The sequence below is a fragment of the Teleopsis dalmanni genome, chromosome 2 (assembly GCF_002237135.1).
Source record: "Teleopsis dalmanni isolate 2A chromosome 2, ASM223713v2, whole genome shotgun sequence".
Taxonomy (NCBI): domain Eukaryota; kingdom Metazoa; phylum Arthropoda; class Insecta; order Diptera; family Diopsidae; genus Teleopsis; species Teleopsis dalmanni.
Genome location: NC_051847.1, coordinates 73712013 through 73733742, shown reverse-complemented (window position 1 = coordinate 73733742; position 21730 = coordinate 73712013). Strand labels below are relative to the sequence as shown.

Here is a 21730-nt window from a genome sequence, read left to right as displayed (position 1 = left end):
AGTATCGCAGTGTCAGGTTGTTTATAAAAGTGCCCCCGAGTCATAATTAAACTGGAACTTTTACAGCAAGTGGACAAGTTGACATATAACAAATTGATGCCACAGAAGCCGAAGTAATTTATTAACCATTCCAGACACTTTTAAAAAGTAAACTTAAGTTTATGTTATAAATGAAATGTAGCGAATTTAAATTCAATGAATATTACTTATATTAAATTATTATAAATATTTTGATAAAAAGTTATTTTTACTTATACTTAATTATTAACAGTATTAATAACTAACAATATTTGCAATTAAACGTTGTTATGTTAAGGAAACGTTTTTATGTTAATTAAACTATTTATTAAATATTTTTTTAATATATGAAATATAGATATATGTAGGCCCACTTTTTCAAAGTACACTTCAATGTACAAACACTTAAGTAAACCTTAAGTGTTTGCATACTTATTATGTCTGATATCAGTTCTTGCATTATTTGTGGTAGTAAAAACAATGAAAGAGACAAATTTCGATCAAAATTTGGTCACAGTGACGTGACTTTGTGTGTCTTGTCAGTTTGGTCAAAATAGTATTATTCAGTAATCAACGTCGGAATTACTACGAGTAACTATTAGAAGTAAGTATATTGATTTTTGTGTGTATATGTAATGTTATCCACATAAAAGTAAATACTTTTCAAATTTTTGCATAAAACCTGCTAAAATAATAGTAAGGGAAGAAAATTGATAAATGTAATATGATCTTACTTCTGATTATATGTTATTGTTTTTTAAATGACTTAAATTATCTGAAAGCTTACCATATAATAAATTTCTAGTTACGGGCCTTATTCATAAAAAATAAGCACTGATGAAGTTCTTAATAAAGAACGAAATATTTGCCAACATTTTTAAATAAATGCGTTTAATTGTTCGGGTCTGTAAGCTGATAAGAATCAAAATACTTATTCATGAAAACACAATATCGATATGAAGCTGTAAAAACTTAATACCAAATTTTTCAGTGTTACCGGAAATCTTACTACTGTGCCATTGCACCGATGTTTTTACGGTGACGCATTTCGACAAGTGAGCTTTCAATAGCTTTCTAAGTTTGTGTCCAAAACTACAAGCAAAGCGACTTCAGTCCCTTGAAAACGTATTTTACTTGCCCGACAGAAATAATAAAATTGAACTTATGGATCTATTTAGGTTTATCTGGAAGCACAAATAGTTAGCAAGAACTTTATCGGAAATAACAACGGTACGTGTTACTCACATCACCCATCAAATTTCAAGAGTATCACAGTCAGCATTATATGTCTTCGAGAAGATTTATATATATAAAACACCACACATTATGCATTTTAAAAATTTAATGCAGCAAATAAATGCCATGTGAACCTTCCCTATAACGATCATGGTAACATCTACTGATAGATTTCGATAAGTAAATAAATATAAGCTAACTCATTATCATCGGGATATTCGATGTATGTACTTCTACTTTCCACTATTCAGTGGTTCGTTCTATTTATATATTTAAATAAGAGATTTATAATTGAGATCACACCCATCCTATATTATTTATTAACTTTCACTTTGTTAATTATTTATTTTGCTTTAATTTAAACAATTTTATACAAAAACAAACATTTTTATGATTATTGTATTAAATTCCATATATCCAGCGGATGAAACCCTCATTCTTTGATTTTCATAGGATTTCAAATAAGTTTATTTCGGTACAAGTAAAATTAAGATTATTAAGAGATTATTGTTATAGATACTTTTGTATGTCTTCCGTTCAGCTAATTAGTTTTATTTGTTATGTAAGTAAATTTGAGATTAAGCTATGTGAATGTTTCCCAATTCCATTTCTGAAAGACAAACGATATCTAATGATTAATTTATTCAAATTATTATTTATAAAAAGAGCATTAAGTTCGAAATGTGTAATAATATAGATTCAAATAGGACTATACCTTTCTGGTCAACAGTTTGGTCTTCATATGTTTCTAAAATATCTTGGACATGTTCGTTATCAACTCGTTTCTTCAGTTGATATGCTTTGGCAGGTGCTTTTCGTTTCAATTCTACAGGCTTGATTGGGGTTGAACCCTTTAAACAAGAAATACCTGTGAAATGATACAAGTAATTAGTATTGTACAAGAAACTGATTATAATATATAAGATGTATATATGTAAGTGCTCACCCGCCTCCTTTAAGTGGTTATCAATTTTTAAGTCTTCTACGCTATCTACATCAATGGATCGCCACATCTTCTGAATACTTTCATCAACCTTTTTAAAATTAAACATATACATAAATTATATATTTATAATATTGATTTTTGATAAAACACAAAAATACTTGCATGCATATCATCAGCGAAGTGATCATTGTAGAAAAGTATTTTTTTTTTATCCCCAGGTCGAGTAACTATAATAATATTTTTAGCGTATGCCTTTAAAACCTTGTCAACGTTTTGCAGTGACTCTTCGATCTCCTCGAGAAGCACCCCACCCAGGCCTTTAATATGATTGCGCCTTAATAAGCGCATGAGGGACTTGCCATCTTGAACTTTGTAAATTGGCTTAAAGGAAAACTTCTTTTTATCAGCGCTTGTGTCAATCTTGGGGTTATCTACGAGTGCCTCATATGCTAACCACTGCATAAGAAATAATATATAAGCATTTACCGATATGCATTTTAAAAGTTTTTACCTTCTTAATAGAATCGTCAATATTTTGTTGACCGGTTTCGTTCAAAATTTCATCTAAACTCAATTTTAGATCATTACCACTTTTATAGCGTACCTGCATGTGTTTAACTATAGTGGTAAGCACACCAAATCGAAACTTGGAAGTGAAGCTTCTAGATTCGTGTATTTTGGAAAATAAATTATATTTAAATAAACACCATAAATATTATATTATATTAAACTATATATTATTTCTTGAAATTGTGCAATGCAAAGAATTTATATTTAAAATTATAGATATATTATAGAAATACGTACTTATTGGTCTCCAGTGGGTGACCGTTAGAGAAACCATATTTCTTCTTACTACCAGCGCTAGATTGCTTTCCAACTCTATATTTAATAAAAACATGTATTATAATAATATAATATTCACGAATTTACATACATTGGTAAAACAGAATATGCAAATTCTTTAAAATCTTTTGAATGGTCCGGCTTATCCATGTTCGATACGTTTTTAATTTTTTTACTCGTAAATGTCAAATGTTTAAACAAAGATGTCAATTGAATATACAACAGCTGTTCACAATAGATCTTCAGAATAGCTATTCGCAATAGTTATTTACAAGAGAATGTTGTCACTTATTCATATATGTTGTACGGAGATGAGCACCCAATCAACAATTTTGGTACGAGTAACAGGGAAAAAGCTTCATCTGGCTCCCGTATACTGAATGGTTGGTTAGCCGTTTTTTGTTTCTAATTGTTTTAAATAATTATTGGTCTATTTTAGTTCAAGCATATTTAATAACTACGAGAGAATACCACAATATTTGTAAATATGTTTAATAGCTTTATAGTTGTATGTTGTAGCAGAATTATAAAATAACTTTTTCTTAAAACTTTTCATGGTTTGTTTTTAGTATAAATTAATAAAAAATATAATACTGGTTACACTTTGAGGGAAATGGTAACCGCCCGATTCCATTATCGATTTCGCTGATGATTACATATTAGTACTGTCAATATAACTGTATAATATTAAAGTATTTATGCTCAAGTGAATGGCCCAATTATGATCAAATTTTCAAATAGGAAGTTGTTAACGCCAGAATAAAATTGCATCCACCTTCCACTATCTTTGAGATGACTGTGAAAGGCTCTGTCTATTTACCTAATACACATGTGTGAGTATTATATATGTATAGTTAGTTAGTTAGTTAGTTATTATATATGTATATTTATTATACTGCAAACATATTTTCAAATTTTTAGTTAATTAATTGAAAGATTACTTTTAAAAAAAGTTTATTCACATGTAGATATACATAATAGCATGTACAATACTGAAAACAGTTATGTTCTTACAAATATATGAATTTAGTAATTTATTCAAGATAACCTACGTTTTCATAAAAATTTCTGTAGGCTTTATGAACATATAATAATTGAGGGAATATACGTACTTTCGAATTGCTATGCATTTATACTATATATTATATAGTATTCAATCTAAAACATTCAATCTACTACTTATTCACAAAAATTTTATTGCATGAATTATTTTTTTGACAAACGTGGCTTATATCAAATGAATTTAATATATATTTTTTTAGTTTTTGAATTCCATAAATTCTAATTTTTTAAGACGCTAAAGTTTTAAATATGATTTCGAAAAGTTTAAGTCATAAATATTATATTAAATCTTATTAAATGAAGATGAAAAGAGCAGTTTTTTAAATTTAAACAAACTCATGTTAATGTAGAGTGTTTTCATCTAACATTAGTATTTTCTTTTGTAAGCATATCACAAAAGAACAACTACTTATTTTAAGTAACATATGAACATTATTTAAATAACATATGAAACAACAACACTGCTGGCTTATTTAGTCCAACTCTTTTGTAACCGCTTAACTAATAAGCAACCCAAATCGCATGGTTGCCAAGACAAAAATTCATCTATTGTGAATGGTTTCTGGAAGAATGTAAAAAAAATTTTTAGTTTTTCAACAAATATTTGACAAATAATATTCAATTCTTTTTAATTCACTAGTTTTTCCTGTCAAATTTGATAAAGCCTGAAAATACCAATTTTATTCACAATCATGTGAAAAATAAAATATTCTTACCCACAATTGCAAAGAATTATTATTCATTTTCAGAACTTTAACTTTAAATTTTATTATGTGTTTTGCATATGTAACATAAGCCTAACAAAATTTCCACTTCTTCTAGAGTTGCCATCCAACGTAGTGCATATATTAGGTCTGTTCCACGAGCTACTCATAGTAAAACATGAGTAAAACAGAAGTAAAATTTACACAAAAATAGTTGAAAATTTGCTGGTGAAACGCGCTTGTGTATACACAGTGTTTACTCAAAGTTACTATGAGTAACTCGTGCAACAGACCTATTATGTTGTTTTTTTGCGATATGCTTACAAAAGGAAAGTCTTATTGTAATATATTTCAAGTGATACTTTCTGATTGTTACCAATGCAATAATATATATATAATATATATATATTATATATACATTGTTGTTCTTTTGCGATATGCTTACAAAAATTAAGTAATAATCTCTGATTGTTATCAACTCACTTCTATAATATATATATTATTGTGAATATGGAATTTAAAGAGGGTGGAAAAAACGCAACAAAATATAGTTTTTATGTTGTTCTTTCTCTGATACTCTCTGATTGTTACCAATTCAATTCTATAATATATCAGATCTTATAGTATAATTATGCTATTATGCGATAAGGTTGGTGATAAAGAAGTTGAGCACTTTGATAAAAACTAAGTGATCTATTTTGTTTGTAGACTTTAAAAAAAGTCTACAAACATTGCTTTGAAATAATTAATATCAAAGATCAAATTTTCCAAAAACATCCATTACTTTATAAGTGTTAAAAAATGGTTTCTGTTAATATCTCGATATATCCTTCACCAATTTTTTATCTAATGACCAGACCATATATTAACAAAATTAGATTTTCTTATGAATGTAAGAAAATCTTTTTACAGTTGCTTTAAATAGTTTTCCTTTGCTTGTCAGTAATTCTAAACGTATAAATACTGTTTGAATTTTTCTAATATTTACCAATAGCGTTTCTTAAGATTAATTTTACACTAAACTCCATGACTAGGTAATTAATACATTAATTGCTCTGCTGGATATTGCCATGTACCTACTCCAAGCTTGTTACTACATTACCCAGAAGACGTAAAAGACTCTCCCAATCAGCGTGAAGTTGTGCAACAACTTAATTCTTCTGAAGATATTAACGTGTTTCTAGGTTATCCCTCTGGTTAGGAATGCCATAATTTTATAAAAGCTGTTCGATGGCTATGCAAAATAGAATACATGAAAATAAAAACAAAAAATTAATATGAAACCTACTAAGCCTCTATGAAAGGTTATATTACACAGAATAGCAATTATTTTTGTACGCAAAAATTTTTCCAACAGGCGTGGGCAACTCCCAATAGCAAAACCAATTTTAATATATGCAAAGCAGAATAAATGTGGTGCACATGTACTTTAGATAGTCAGCTTTGATTCATAGCTATTTCTGCGCATGTCTAACAATTATTTTTAAACGTGCAACGCCTTTCAGACAATTTTATTAGATAGTTTTTTAAGTCGACTGTAATTACTTGCCGCATATATTCCATCTATATATTGAAACATTTATGAAACGTATAGTCAGTCTAGTATACATTTTCCGAGGCATATTTTAATTTTAAACAATTTAAATTGTAAATTTGTTATTTGTTTTATTTATGTATCGTATATTTACTATTTATCTTGAGGTTTTCAATTGAAATTCATATCAATTTTCCAAGCTTGCATATGGTAGACATAATGAATTAATATTTCAGCTAAAAGCGGAGCAATTTAAACAACAATTATAATTATAGTTTCTTGGTGGTCTTTGTGGAAAACCTAAGTGGCTTAGTATCGAAAAATTAGAAAATATTACTGAGTGAAATATTATTTCCCCTTTTTTTAGAAAATTGGTTGACAGTTTTCTTATAGTGTTTAAATGTTTAATAAAATTATATATTCTCCGGATCAATATTTACTCTAATCTTTTTGACTGTTACATGATTCGATATATATTAAATTTCTGATTTTTAGTGACAAAAAGTTCATATACATTTTTTTGATTTTGTCAACTAAAAAATAAAAACTGAAACAAGTGATAACGCGAAAATGTCAGATCTAAAGAAAATGGATAATAATAAAGCAACACCGTACAATCTTTCATCGAGTCACTAAAACTGTACTAGGACTCGCATTATCTTTGTGAAGTACTAAATCTTTTCTATTAATCTGTTTGGCATTATCAACGCACCAGCTCATGTATTAATAAGTCAAATTGCGCTATCAGGTACTACCGCATTCATTAGATCTAAATCCGTTGACATTTTTCGGTTCCCAAATTTAAAAAGATATCTAACTAAAAGAATGTTTTGTTGATCTTGAAGAATTTTATTTTTTAAAAGTTTTTAAAGAATTTTAGAATCATCATAACAAGATCAAAGGGGAATACTGTTAAATTATATCAATAAGTCAACAAAAATTCAGCGTCTTTGTTTTTTTATTACTGACTTATTAAAAAGTCCGTTTGTATTATCAAGTAAATTCACTATAACTCTAAAATACATATATGTGCGATAGGCTTTTTTAAATTTGTTTGACGTGTTAGAATCTATTTTCTCAAATATATTTCTCAAAATAATCACCTTTAGCCAATAGAACATTGATTCTAGAGACAACTTTTAAAGCTGTCAGGTTTTAAAATTAAGCACAATCTTTAAAATTAACCTAAGTTTAAAGAATTATCAGATTGTTTTACTTTCACTTTAATACGGGAGTCGACCATTCCAGCATTGTTCATACACTGACCACAACAATCACTTTTGGAGAACTTCTGATCTGACACCAAGTGGGATTTGTGATACAAGGCAGCCACTCGAATATAACTTCACCTAAACTTGTTCGGAATATTCATTAAGAAGTATATATGAGGTTCATGAAAATAATACTAAAGCCGACAAAGTGACATCACAGCCATGGGAACTATATATATTCGTTATCAGCATGAAGGGGTGAATCCATTAAAAATGCACGCCTATTTTTCTGCTCTGTCAAATATTTATGGTAAGTATATCGGCACTACTAGCAGAAGAAATTTTGCTCCAACAATGGTGTTAGTCTGTAGTTTAAGGTTATTGTCTGTGGTTTATGGTTGTAATCTGTTGTTAGTGAAAATAGTCTGTCGTTAATTTAATGGATTAAGTGAGAAAGATATAGTAACACAATATATTTATTTAGTTTATTTACTTAAATAGAAAGAAATAGAAAGGGGTTAACATATGAAACTTGATTCCGAAAGAGATAAAGAAATGCATAAAGGTATGAAACTTGGGTGCGTTGAAAATTTTCAATCAATAGGATGGCTTTGTAATTGTAACGCAATGTACTGTCAAATTTTTTAGCATATGGACGTGGACCATATGTTATTGTTATTTTACGTGATGTTCTATCATTTTTTTTTTATAATTGTACGTGAGCTATCAGCAATAATCATAACACCAACAAATGTAATATGTTGAATAATATTGTAGTAACTTAAATGGAATCCAAGTAAAATACATTATTATTAATCAATGTACTCACTTTCAAGAGTAATACAATTATGCCAGCGCTTCTCTAATATTTTGATTCCTCTATTTTAGTATAATTCATCTTTAGCCTTGAAATATGCTTTAGCTCTTGCGGCTTCGCAGCTTAATCTTATTCCCTGGAGCATTTTTTGGAGCTCTACCAACAGGTAGTAATCGCTAGTGGCCAAATCTTGCGAATACGATGGATGAAGAAGCAATTTGAAATGTGACTTATGAAATACATGACTATGATAATCATAGACCAGCCCATTTTAGTCATAGACTAATCCATGGTAGTCATAAACTAACTTATGGTAGTCATAGATTAGCCTATGGTAGTCATAGACTAGCCCATGGTAGTCATAGACTAGCCTATGGTAGTCATAGACAAGCCCATGGTAGTCATAGACTAGCCTATGGTAGTCATAGACTAGCCTATGGTAGTCATAGACTAGCCTATGGTAGTCATAGACTAGCATATGGTAGTCATAGACTAGCCTATGGTAGTCATAGACTAGCCTATGGTAGTCATAGACATGTGACATGATGTATTGTCTTGGCGATAGTAAGTAAGTAATCGCTAGTGATAGGAAATAAGTAACTACAATAGCATATAACCAGTTTTATTTTCGGCACTAAATATATGGATATAGTTAGTATATTAATATTTCTACATCATGATGTATAATTGAAATTCTTTTAAAATTACTTCCCAATGACAATTAATTTTGAAGTACTTCTCTAGTAAGCGAATAAGAGCCGTCTTGAAACGTTTTAGTATATATATTACCTTTCAACCTGTATATTTTTAAATCCTTGTCATTTTTTCTGATATGTAAACTTTAATTATTGACATAAAAAAGAAAATTATTTCCTTAAACATGACTTTAATTAAATTATATTGAAATGACTTTCAATTTACCGCATAAATGCAGTGAAAACAAAAACTAAGCTCTAGCTAATCTTCTGCACAATCTTCCTTGCTTCCTCTTTAGTTTATTTTCCAAATATATGATTTTCTATAAAGACATAAACTCTTCATTACAATCATTGACAGCTGTACCTGTCGCCTTTATCATGACAAATGACAGCCTTAACGACAATCGACTTTCGTTTGTGCGGCGACAATCTCAATCTCAGCCACAAAAACTAAGACAAAATCTCGAAAATATATTTAAATAAAGAAATGCTGAATGAATTGAAAAAAGACAAAAAATTATTAAAAATTATATGGAAAAACTTTATGCATATTGCACGCTTGTCAAGCATGCAAATGTGTTTAAGACATAAAAATTGAGGACGCACCTCAACCGATTTAAGCAGCAAAAACTGCAACAAAAAGCACAAAATGCCTCTTTATATGCGATCACCTGCGATAAAACTGAATTATTAGCAAAATTCAATGCTGTCGTGCATCTGGAAACGCGCTTAAATTGCAAATTGTGAGAAACCACCTTGTTGGTCTATGAATGAATTGTGCTGCATTCATAGACCAACACCAGCCGAAAGCAACTATACTCACATCCGTACGTTTCCATACAAAAGCTGCACTGCGATTATTCACACTCACATCCATTCCCCGGCATGCAGAAGCGGCTAAGTGCTGCTCAGCTATTCACTTGGTTGCTTTGTATGCAAATCGATTCGGTTTAATGCTCCTTTTGGGTTTGTTTTTTCTTCAGCTTTCCTATGACGAGTTCATTTCAAGGAAGAAAAAAACTCGTAGACAAAGTAATCGATCATTTATAGAGTTTTGCAGCGTCTTCTTTATATCCCAAAAACGTCGGTTATTGGCTGTTTGAGACATGGCATTATGTCTTCATCTGACAGTTATTGTTGTAAGACTGTGTAAAGGGCATGAAGCAAGACTCATGCCACGAAATCCGATTTCTTGGTAGCGGAATTAGCATAAAAGTCGCTTCAGTGACATTTTTGCACTCAAAATTAGTTTTCTTAGTAAAAACTTAAATGCAAATTGTTGAAAATATTGAATAAACAAATGAAATTCCAAACTAACGGTTAGGCATTATTAAGATTAGTTTTTATTAAAAATGGCTTTTTAGTGGTTTTACTTAAAGCATGAAATTCCAACGAAATTATTAATAGCGGAGAAAAGCTTGCTAACCTACTTTAGTTTGTAAAACCTTTTGTTTCGAAGAGTTCATAAACCTTAATTTACTAAGAAAAAATAAATAACCGTTCGAAAAAATATAAGCCAGATCTTATGTAGATGGAAACTTATCAAGAAACTCATATCTAAGTACAAGCATATGGGCATAGAAACATTTGCAGTCAAAAGAGTATCTGGAATTTAAATTATTTAAATACAATGAAATTGATATGCAAATATAAGAAATTGTTATCTCTTCAATTTATTTGAACTTCTATTCAGGAAATAATTATTTCTTTTTTATAACATTACTGAGAGCAGCCAATACTGCACCTCCATTGTTTTAAATTAGGGCTTTCCAGACGAGATAAGAGCGCGGACCAATACAAATCCTTGAATAGGTTGGAGAACCGCAAAAATAAATACATGTGTCCATAATTTTTCCAAAAAAACAAATACAGTTAATTACTGAATAAATAAATTTAGTTTTATTAATTCTTTATTAATTTATTTATCTATTTAATTTTATATTTAACGTTTTCTATTTATTTATGTTTTCTATTTTTGACTTACGGCACTGCATACGAGTTTTTTGGAGCAGTTGTACCGAGAATAATTCTATTTAAATAATTTATTTAAAAAATTTTAATTAATTTATTTGAAATATCATAAAAAATTATAATAATATGTTAGTAATATAAAACAAAGAAAAATTTGACTAATTGTAGTAGATTAAAACATGTCGCTGGCAGCACATCATTGAGATACACCGTAGAGATATCAGTCTTGTAGTAGATTTATTTACAAATCCTTGTATTTTAGATAAGCATGCTAAAAGACTAAATCTCCCTTTCAATCATATCTACTGCAGTTGTGGAGAGAACGATGAAAGTGCCTTCAATCTGCTTTCTTTCTGTCCAGCACTAGCGCAGAGCCACTTTACCACTTTATCTTTTCGAACTGCAAGACCTCCCTTTCCATAGCATTATTAGCTTTGCCAAAGGTTTTAAATGGTTCTTTCAGTTGAGTTTTTAATTCTGCGGTAACACCGCATAATTATACTCTTGGGATCACTGGTATAACCTACCTGCCTACCTACTTATTGACAGTCTGTTAAGTGATGCGAAACAGCAAATATAAATATTTTTATTTAAGTCCCATAAAAAGTGTCTCTGTCAAATAAGGCGGTTATCCAGTTATACACCAAAAAATAACAAAGAACCAAGAAATGAGTGTATCATAGGTAATAGTTTGTTGATTTAGTACAGAGAATACTTGCCTTTGCGAACGTATATGCCACTTGGGTTGACTTCCACAGATTTACTATAAGTCTCCATATATCCAATTAAAGATTTACGTCACTCAAGTTTTATTATAGTTGAATGGTTGCCATTATTGATTTTGAGTGCCTAGACCTGACTACTGCATTGTAGGCGAATATATATTTCAGCGTAGGTGGGTAGATCAGGTGTGTTATTGAGATATGCTATCTTTTTAAATGCTAGAAAAGATTTCGTTCAAATTTGATAAATACTGATGTGCTTTAACAACAAAGTGGCGGTTATTTATATACAATTTCAGAATAATATAATATAGACTAGATAGTAGCTTTTCAAGTTTGTATAGCAGACGATTACACAAGATTTTACCAAAGGCTTGTGTTATGTCTACAAATGCATATGTAGGTACATTATGTTTTGTTTTGCTTTTCAATATGAATATTCTTTTAAACAAAAATTAAAAAAAAGAGTAAGAAAGATCAGTTTATCTTTTAATTTCATTCAGTTAGATATAAAGATAAATCAAATTCAATTAGAACGTCTATTGCATCTTATCGCACTTTGCGTTAAGATGTTAGATTTCCCCTGTCTTAGTGATTTAGAGTTTTATAAATCTTATAAATCGTTATTCTCTAAAATAGAAGGATAATTTTATAGACTTTTTCAACACCGTAAATATACGACTAATCGCATTTTTTGTCATCCGAGTGATGTCTTGGTTCAAAGACATCATCATCATTGATCTTATAAATTTCTATAAAAACGTTTTGCAGCAGAAACAAACTTAAAAGTTTTCCAATATTATTAGAAAAATCTACAGAATATATTGCATAAAGAAAATAATAATATAAAAAATAATAATATACAACCTTAAGTTAGAAAAAATTAATAACTTACTGTATTGGATATCCAAAAATACAATATATAGTAAATGTTGGTCTTATCCATTATAATCATATATATATATATATATATATATATATATATATATATATATATATATTATATATATATATATATATATATATATATATGTATATATATAGTATACCACAGTATACTAAAATCTTTCATTACATACACCAAAGTATAATTGGGATTCAGGAAAATCTGAACACTTGATATATTGTTAATGTCAACGGTAGTTAGTTATATATAATTGTGTTAATACATCAAACATATCTGATTCTGGAATTATTTTTTAAAAAACTATTTCTCGTATCTTGAAAAAATTAATAATTAATTAATTAATTTGCCTATTCGAATCAGTACCGAGATTTCGAAAAATTTCTAAGTTCGATTTTAAAAATATGTCACAAAAATCAGATATTATGAATAATAATTTTTTGTTTTGATGATCAAATTTTTATACATATATCGTTGACATTTAAAACGTTCAAAAAATATATAAATAAAATTTTGTCATTAAAACAATAATCTATTATTATAACTGATTAAAAAAAATGTTAGTGTCCCTGAAGAAAATTATTGACTACAGTCCACATATTGGTTACAATAAAATATATACTTTTTAGAACTACTTTGTATATAGTAATTGTATATAAATTAATATTATCCAATTAACGTGTCCAAAATTATATGTATAATCAGTAATAATATATCACAAGATTTATGTGCACATAAATATATTTTTAAACAAATATACATTTTATTCAACAATTTTTTATTTTAATTTATTTCGAAAATACTACTTTAAGTTTAGATATATGTATATTTATATACAATTTTTTTTCACGATTTATTTGACACATTTCTCTTCTCTTTGAAGTTATTAAAGCTCCTAATCTCTACCATAAAAAGTACATACATTATTTGTCATCAATCTTACCAATGTACTTAAATATAATTTTGGCACACCTTCCCAGATTAATGAGCTGCTTTAAGAAGAGTCAATGTACTTGCATTAAAAGTGCGTGGATGTAGGTTAGTTAGGCAGAGTATATTTTTAACTTCCATACTAACTTACAAGCAATTGTACTGATACTAAAAACTGATGCTAAAAATTTTAAAAATAAAACAAATTAAAATATTTTTAATATTTTCCGCCTAGTTTTCTTATTTCTTACTTTGCCCACATTTACACAGTTTACGCCTTAAACATACATGAAGGTGTTATGTTTTTCATCTCTTCCAGAAAGTCCGTCCATGTGCCTGTCCGCCTTTGTTATTCCTGTTGCCTATTGCCAATGCAGTAAGACCATCGCTTGCGCCTGTCGCTGACATCCGACAAATAAATTTATGTCGTTAATGCAAATTGGCTGTAACTGCTGCTTCTGCCCGTTTGGCGCTTACTTTATATAACCCACGACTTACATGGATCCATAATTGCTTAGACTGCGTTTGCAATGCTAAGTCTAACGCATGCATTGTATGCACCCTGCGTGGATTATGCCAGCATATGTGCTCGGTTGGTTGGACTTGTTGGTTTTATTTTTTAGCAATTTCACGCCAATTTTGTAAATTTTAGTTATACATTTTTTTGTTAAAAAATAAAAAAATTAAAGAAATGAAAATTAAAGATAAAAAATATTTTCTTTACGCCTTTTAAGTTGGAAATTTTGTCTATTTTAAAATGGAACTATGTTATTGCATGAATAAACGAATTTTAGGTTGATTATATTTAATGTTAAGAAAGTGCTAATCTTATATATGTAGTTCGTAAAAGTATAAATAATTTATTCGTTATTATTGTTATATAGGTCATATTTGAACTACCATAACTTCTGAATACACTAAACTGAAATAAGGAATTAGGCACCGAACTAATCAGCGAATACTTATTGGGCTAAACTTTAGTGAAATAATTCAGTTATTTCGATAAAGCTGTTTGAGATTATTGAAGATTTTTTAACTATAGATTTTTTCACACTATATAGCTCCATAAAAAAGTTTTTGTTCAAAATTGTACCAAGAAAAGGTGGATAGTATTTATATCTACCACTATTAAAGCTTCGAATTGAATATAAACTAGTCAAGAAACCGAAAATCTAACCCACCAGAAAAATGTATCAGTTATATACTATGTGAATTGATAAATAACCGACCCAAGATAATTATATTTTATGTTTCAATATAGTCCACTTTTAGCTCGACGCACTGAGTTCAATGATGTTTAACATTTGGATAGTTTTTAAATTATGCAATTTATCAACTCCTCCAAAATATACCTAAATTTCCCATTCCACTTCATCATTTGACCAAAATCTATTTCCCTGGGACCATCTTTTCAAATTTGGAAACAGGTAATAATCATTGGGAGCCAAATCTCGAGAATAAGGTGGATGAGGAATCAATTTTGATGTCTTGCCTTTTCGTTTGTACATATCAGAGAACTGCAATAAGTATTCAATACTAGAATCACACACGCGTCATTGACGTTATTTCACTTATACAGGCTTAAACTTAAAGTACTTATCGTTTATACTCTCTTCATATGATAATCATTAATACTTGTACTCGACACAAATATGATGCCAGTGATTTATGAATTATTCATAAGTATTAAGTCGATCATAAGTCATACACAAGTCATTGACTGTATTTCACTCATACTCACTCTGACTTTATTTTAAAGTACTTATAATGATTCATACACTTCTCATATGATACTCATTAATACTTAATACTTGCTCAATATGATGCAAGTGATTTATGAATCATTATGAGTATTACATCTCAGTTTGTAAATATTTACGTAGTATTGTTTACTTCACTGCATTGATTATATTGCATTGTACTGCATCATGCAGAACAAAAACACTTTTTAGAAAGCAAAGATTGAATTTATTGTTATTAGAAGGCAATATATTCAATTATTATGGAATTGTCTTTTTTATAGTCTTGCGATTGCCTCTTTTCATACAAAGGACCTACACAGAGAAGATAATATCTATATCTGTTTATTCTATAATTTTTTTTTTTATTCTATAATGTTTATAGAATATATATATTTATGTTTATTCTATAATAACTAGTCATAACATGATAAGAATAAATTGAAATAAAATTAACAGGTAGAACTTTTACATTTTCTGTAAATAAATATTTAATATAATCAGGTTAAAATACTAATATTAATATTTAATATTAATGAAAAACAATTTCTCTAAACACATAATTAAAGAACCTATATTATTTATTTTACAACAATACTGAATTTTTGTTTTTTAACTATTTTATTATACGGTACTAAATAGTTTTTCAGAAAGTTGTGCAATATAAAAAAAATTAGAATTTATAAAATAAAAAATTGAAAAAAGTTAAAAATTTTTATTATAAACCCTTTCACTTACTTATTTTTTAGTCATAATACTCCGTTATCGGGTTTTAGTCTGACGCAATACTCATCTTGAGACGCCTCTGCTGCCTGCGTACCTACTCCAGTATCGACTAGCGAACACAGTTAGTGTTTCCTCAACTTGAATTTTCCACCGAAGTTACGGTCGTCCTACAAATACTTCCACAGATACACTTTTTTCCTCCAAGAAACACTATTGGTAACCCTAAAGTTTCTTAAATGCTTATCACGAGAACTATACGCAAAATTAATTTTATATCAATCTTATATTTTATCAATCATATATTTATATTTTAATCATATTTATAGTAGTACATACTTTATAATGCAAAGAAGTATTAAATATCATTCCATGTTATTTAAAAAGATTAATTGTCTGTAATGCAATGCAATGGATAAAACTATGAGAATACTTAGTAGATTGGATCGCTTCGTGTTTACACATGGCATGTGTTTAGAGACGGTGTGTTTTATACTAGCTATTAAATAGTACATTCATGCTAATCTTTACTCAGAAATCCACCAAAAACTAACATTTTGTCGGATGGAAATTTCAAAACGGAATAAAGGGTTTTAAAATTCGGCCCTGCTAATTACTAAAAAGAGACCCTTCGGAACAATTTTTTTTCGTTTCATGGGCCAAAAAATATTCATGAAGATTTACAAGAAATTCCAAAAAACAGCCTGTATATTGAATAATAAAAAATCTTTTAGTTTCTATCTTTTACATAAATAGAGGCAATGCTTGCTTTACTGGTCTGAGTCATAATATGTGACCACAGTTTCCGTATAATTAAAACTCTTCCATTTTTTGGAAAAGACTATAAGAGCAAAATTTTGCTGATTTAGGTTTATAACAAAAAAATATATTTTTAGTTAGAAAATGATTCATAATTTAACATAGCTTATGACTTGTTTGTTTATTTTTGCACAACTGTTACTTGGATAACGATACTCACCAGATACTAAGGAATTAATAGAATCCGCTACTTGCTTCGCTTGCAAGATTGAAAAAAAAAATATTTTTGATATTGTCAACGTTGAGCTGTCAAGTGTTTATAGTGGAACAGTTGGCCAGTAAAGTATATGACACGAAGTGTATGGTATATTCTGTATATACACCAGTGAAGCAACAATGGGTGTAGCCAGTAACTTTACTATTTGCAACTTCACAACCAAGACGATACGATAAATCCAATTTATTTGACAATTTAATGTTAAAACATTTTAGTGCTCCACTGTTACCATTGATTTGCATTTTTATGGCAAATTGATAGGATGACAGTGAGAGAGTAAAGGAATGGAAGCAGTTAATTTTAACTTTTGATTGGTCGTAGTCAGTTTGACAAATGTTTTTAGATACAATAATATTTACATATAAACTTAGTTTCATAAATTAAGTATAATTTATTGAATTTTATATGAAATTTCAATAAAAATATATTATTCCTTTTCCTATCGAACTTTCCCATAGTAAACTCTTTGCTCAATGGCTGTTATGAGTTTATATATGCTATATAGAAGTTTTGCTTTGATAAGTACAATTTACTGTTAATAAATTTTTAATAAATAAACATATACTTTTAGTATTTAATTATGGAAACAATAAAATTCTCAATAAATTTTTTATATTTTTATTATTTGTATACTTAACTTGTTTCTTCTTATCAAGTACTTTGCAACTTCAATGGAGCGTGCCACAATATTTGCTACTACATATGAAACTCGTCAAAGTACATTTCGACTTCCAATTGCAATATTTATTTGCTTTTTACTCTTTTGTTGCATTTCATTCAATATATCCATAAAATATTATTTTGTATCTCGTAGATTGTGTAATCAATGACAGCTTATTGACAATGAGCACTTGTCTGACATGCTTTCGTCCACATTATATGACAAGTCAACAAGTAAATCATAAATCACATGCAAAGATATTACAATCACAATAACAACAACAACAACAACAACAATGAGTGCTATTCACATATTGCATACTATATGAGCAATGATCAAGTAGGAAACTCAAGTAAATATTTACATTGAAATTTAATAAGTTTTCAAAAATGTTTACTATATGAAAATATTATGCACTTCTGCTTACAAATAGGACTCACATATTCACTCATAATTTATTTTCAATGAAAATAGCATAAATGAAAGATACAAATAAAAAATAAACAAACAAACATGATATTAATAACAGAAAAAATAAATCAATTATATACGAAGACATAAGGTTGAATTCGATATATTCAAATGAGAATTTAATAATAATAATGAATACAAAAGACCTTAACATTTGACTTTATCAAAATGTCAATACTTTTTACATATATTCGTGCCCTGCCAAATTTAATGCTCAGAGTCAGCGGTTATTAGCCAAATGATCCAAAGCCCTCACTAGTTTTGTTAAAAATTAATTATTTACAACAATAGATAGCAGAACACTTAATAAATACACTTCATAAATTCAAATTAAGTGACGAGTAAAATCACAAGTTCATTAAAAAATTCGACTTCAATCAGCAAAAACAATACCTTGATATATCCAAAATTTCTTTAACATTTCTACTATCTTTATGTAGACCTCTCCCTGACTTTAAAATAGGCCAAAATTTCGACAATAACTTTAGTCCATGGAAACAAGAAAAGAAAATAAAGGGAAATACTAAATTTCTTTCTTCCGAGTGTCTTTATCACATATTCCACCAATTAATAATAACTGAGAATCAAATCTGGTGAATATAATTGATGGGAAAGTAATTCTAATTTATGCAATCTGGTCATCATCATCCACTACTTATGATATTGTGCATTATATTGGTACAGAAGCATTGTTTCGTTTTCATTAGATATCGTTTCACCTCCATTTTTTTACTGAATCGATCAATAACACCATTTAATATTTGATATTGATTTGCAACCTCTTTCTCAGTTTGAACCTGTAAATGAAATACCGTGTTAGAAGCAATACATTCCTTGTTTGATAAGTTTTTGTGTTTCTTTAAATGATCAAATAATAAATATTCATTGCTTTTTTCATTTAAATAATATTTTTTCTTGATATCATATACACGGGTCTTAAACACTAAACTATACTAAATAACCTAATAATCAAAATTCAATACAGATTTTATTTTAATAACATTTTTTTTTTTTTAGTGATTTTTCAGTGATTTACAAGGGGTTAAATGCTTATTATAATTCTCATTTGCTTTAGTACCAGATATCCCCGCTCCATTTACCTGCGTTACGTTCATGCTTTCTGACTCAGATAAACCTAATCCACTAGGTATTAAGCCTTATCTCTCTTGCCAATATCTCTCGCCTAATATATGGAATTAAGTTTCCACATTGCTGTAGAAATCTGCTCCATTCATTTCTAAGACCTTCCTAAGACTTTAGTGGGTACAAGTCTCACACTGTGGCTTTTAAACTACTGTAAAAAAACAAAATACCATAAGTAGTGGTGACATTGTATTAATATATATTTTTTTATATATTTCTATGTGTGGACTAGGGCAATTTGTTTATATTGGTTACTTATTTTCTTTATTTCTTATCAACTTTTAGGTATTGTATTTCGATGCATTACTTTTTAATACATTGGTAGGATATTGAATGAGCAACTTTGTTTTTTTTTAGAATATGTCTTTATTTAATCGATTTTATTTATAGCCTAACAAAAAATGTACTAATCTTCAAAACTAATTACCTTACACTATAAATTATACTATATATACATACTACAATGAATCATAAAATAAGTTGTGAATTATTTTAAGGGGCCTCTGAAAAGGTAGTCAGGGCTTATTTACCAGATATCACGGCCAATAAGTTGAATTAAACAGGATAATCTTAAGGAAAGTATGACAGCAGTTCTATTATTCCGTTTCAGTCTAGAGGAATTTATCATATTAGCAAGATGGCTAACCAGCGAATTCATATGGTTTTCAAAATTTGAAACATGTTTCTGCCTTATTCTCTCAAACTCGACTAATTAACCATCGGATATACTAGGTATACTAGGTATACCTAGTATATATGATATACTATGTTGCACCTTTCTTAAAATCATCTTTCTTAAAATCTTTGCTTAAGGTCTTTGCAGGATTTCAACGTTTGATGAACAGGCATGACTGCATGAGCAACTTATATTTAAATTATCAAGATTTTGACATTTTAATTTAATTTTAAGACTTTTTATCTTAATTGGTACATTGCATGGAGAATGATAAAGAAGAATCACCTTCTGTTACAATGTCCTGCTTTCGCAAGACATAGACTCTGTTACTTAGTGTCGCACTTTTTTAATTCATTAAGAGCGCTATATTATAGCGTCAAATTCTTAAATGTATCACAATAGACCTCATGGTCTAAGTGAGTCTTCGGACGACCCCAGTAACCTAACCTAACCTGTCTTAATTGGTTAATATTTTTTTTTGTATTATTTAAAACACAATATGTACAATAATAAAAATACATGTTTCATTTGACTACGACTAGTTCAAGTACAAAGACCTATCAAGCAGTTTTGTTATATTTCAGATCACGTTTTAAAATTGTCAAGTTGTCAAAGACTTAGTGCTAATAGAGTAACATAGTAATCTAAATTATTATTAGACTACTAATTCGGTAGTAGATCTGAAGGCTTTGTTCGTTTAAGTCTCCTCAGCAAGCCAGATGTATTAGACAAATGGTTGACTGTCTCGTTTGGATGCTGTTGTAATATTGGTTATTATGAATGAAAATAAAATTTATTAAATAGATAACTTTCATTGAAATTTTCACAAAATGCTATCACAAATATAATGTTCACTTTCTTTTGAAAATTATTTTCCTTTATAAATGCTTTTTAATGAAATACTTAATTAGTTAAAATTTTAGTTTTGATAACAAAATTACCATATATCTGCTATTTAATACATAATTAATTATAATTTAAATAAAAACAAATTATTGACACTTAATGAAACGTTTTAGGCAAATAAAAATGCATTTCAGTGTTTATTTATTTGACGAGTAAGCCAAGCCCACTTTTAAGCTAAAATTAATTTAATTAAAATGACAACTTAATAAAAACAACAACAAAGCACAGTACTCGTATAAAAAATGAAATAAAATTTAGTCAAAAAATAAGAGAAGCTAACGTGAACTTTATAGAAAAGAGCTAATTTGCATTCCGGCGTTAGCCGCCCGTTTTTCGTTTTATTTAATATAAATTTAGAGGCGTTTTGTATGGGATTTTATGTTAATAAGAGTCAAAATGTGCTGCATCGAGCGCTTTTGCCATTATGTGGCTACCGGGGTTTTCTATATAATACCCATAACACCGTTCGGAAAAAATTTGTTTATGCTAATTGACAACGAACGAATCGTTGACAAAATTAAAAGCAACACCAACAATGACAGCAACATAAATAACAACAATGGCAACAACATTCGATGTTGTTCAAATTAATATGTACAACATTCGAGCAACTAATTGAAATTAATTGAATGCGGATGCGTGACATTTTGGGCGGTCAATTGCATGGCACTGCAGTGCTGTGTAGTACTGTGTAGTGCAGTGTACTGCAGTGTAGTGCAGTGCTTCAGTATTGAAATCATGCAGCAGATACCCGATACAAGATACCAGATACAAAT

General features: G+C 28.8%; 1 protein-coding gene across 1 annotated transcript; it reads right to left on the bottom strand.

Annotated features, from left to right (window-relative positions):
• Positions 1–1609: 1609 nt before the first annotated feature.
• Positions 1610–3228, bottom strand: LOC119683637 (general transcription factor IIE subunit 2-like). The gene is made up of 7 exons (XM_038097425.1): positions 3138–3228; positions 3008–3082; positions 2712–2862; positions 2363–2656; positions 2201–2288; positions 1970–2122; positions 1610–1864 (listed from the first exon to the last, which is right to left on the bottom strand). The coding sequence occupies exons 1-7, from the start codon at positions 3194–3196 to the stop codon at positions 1833–1835; spliced, it is 852 nt and encodes a 283-aa protein (XP_037953353.1). The 5' UTR covers positions 3197–3228; the 3' UTR covers positions 1610–1832.
• Between the last annotated feature and the right edge of the window lie 18502 nt (positions 3229–21730).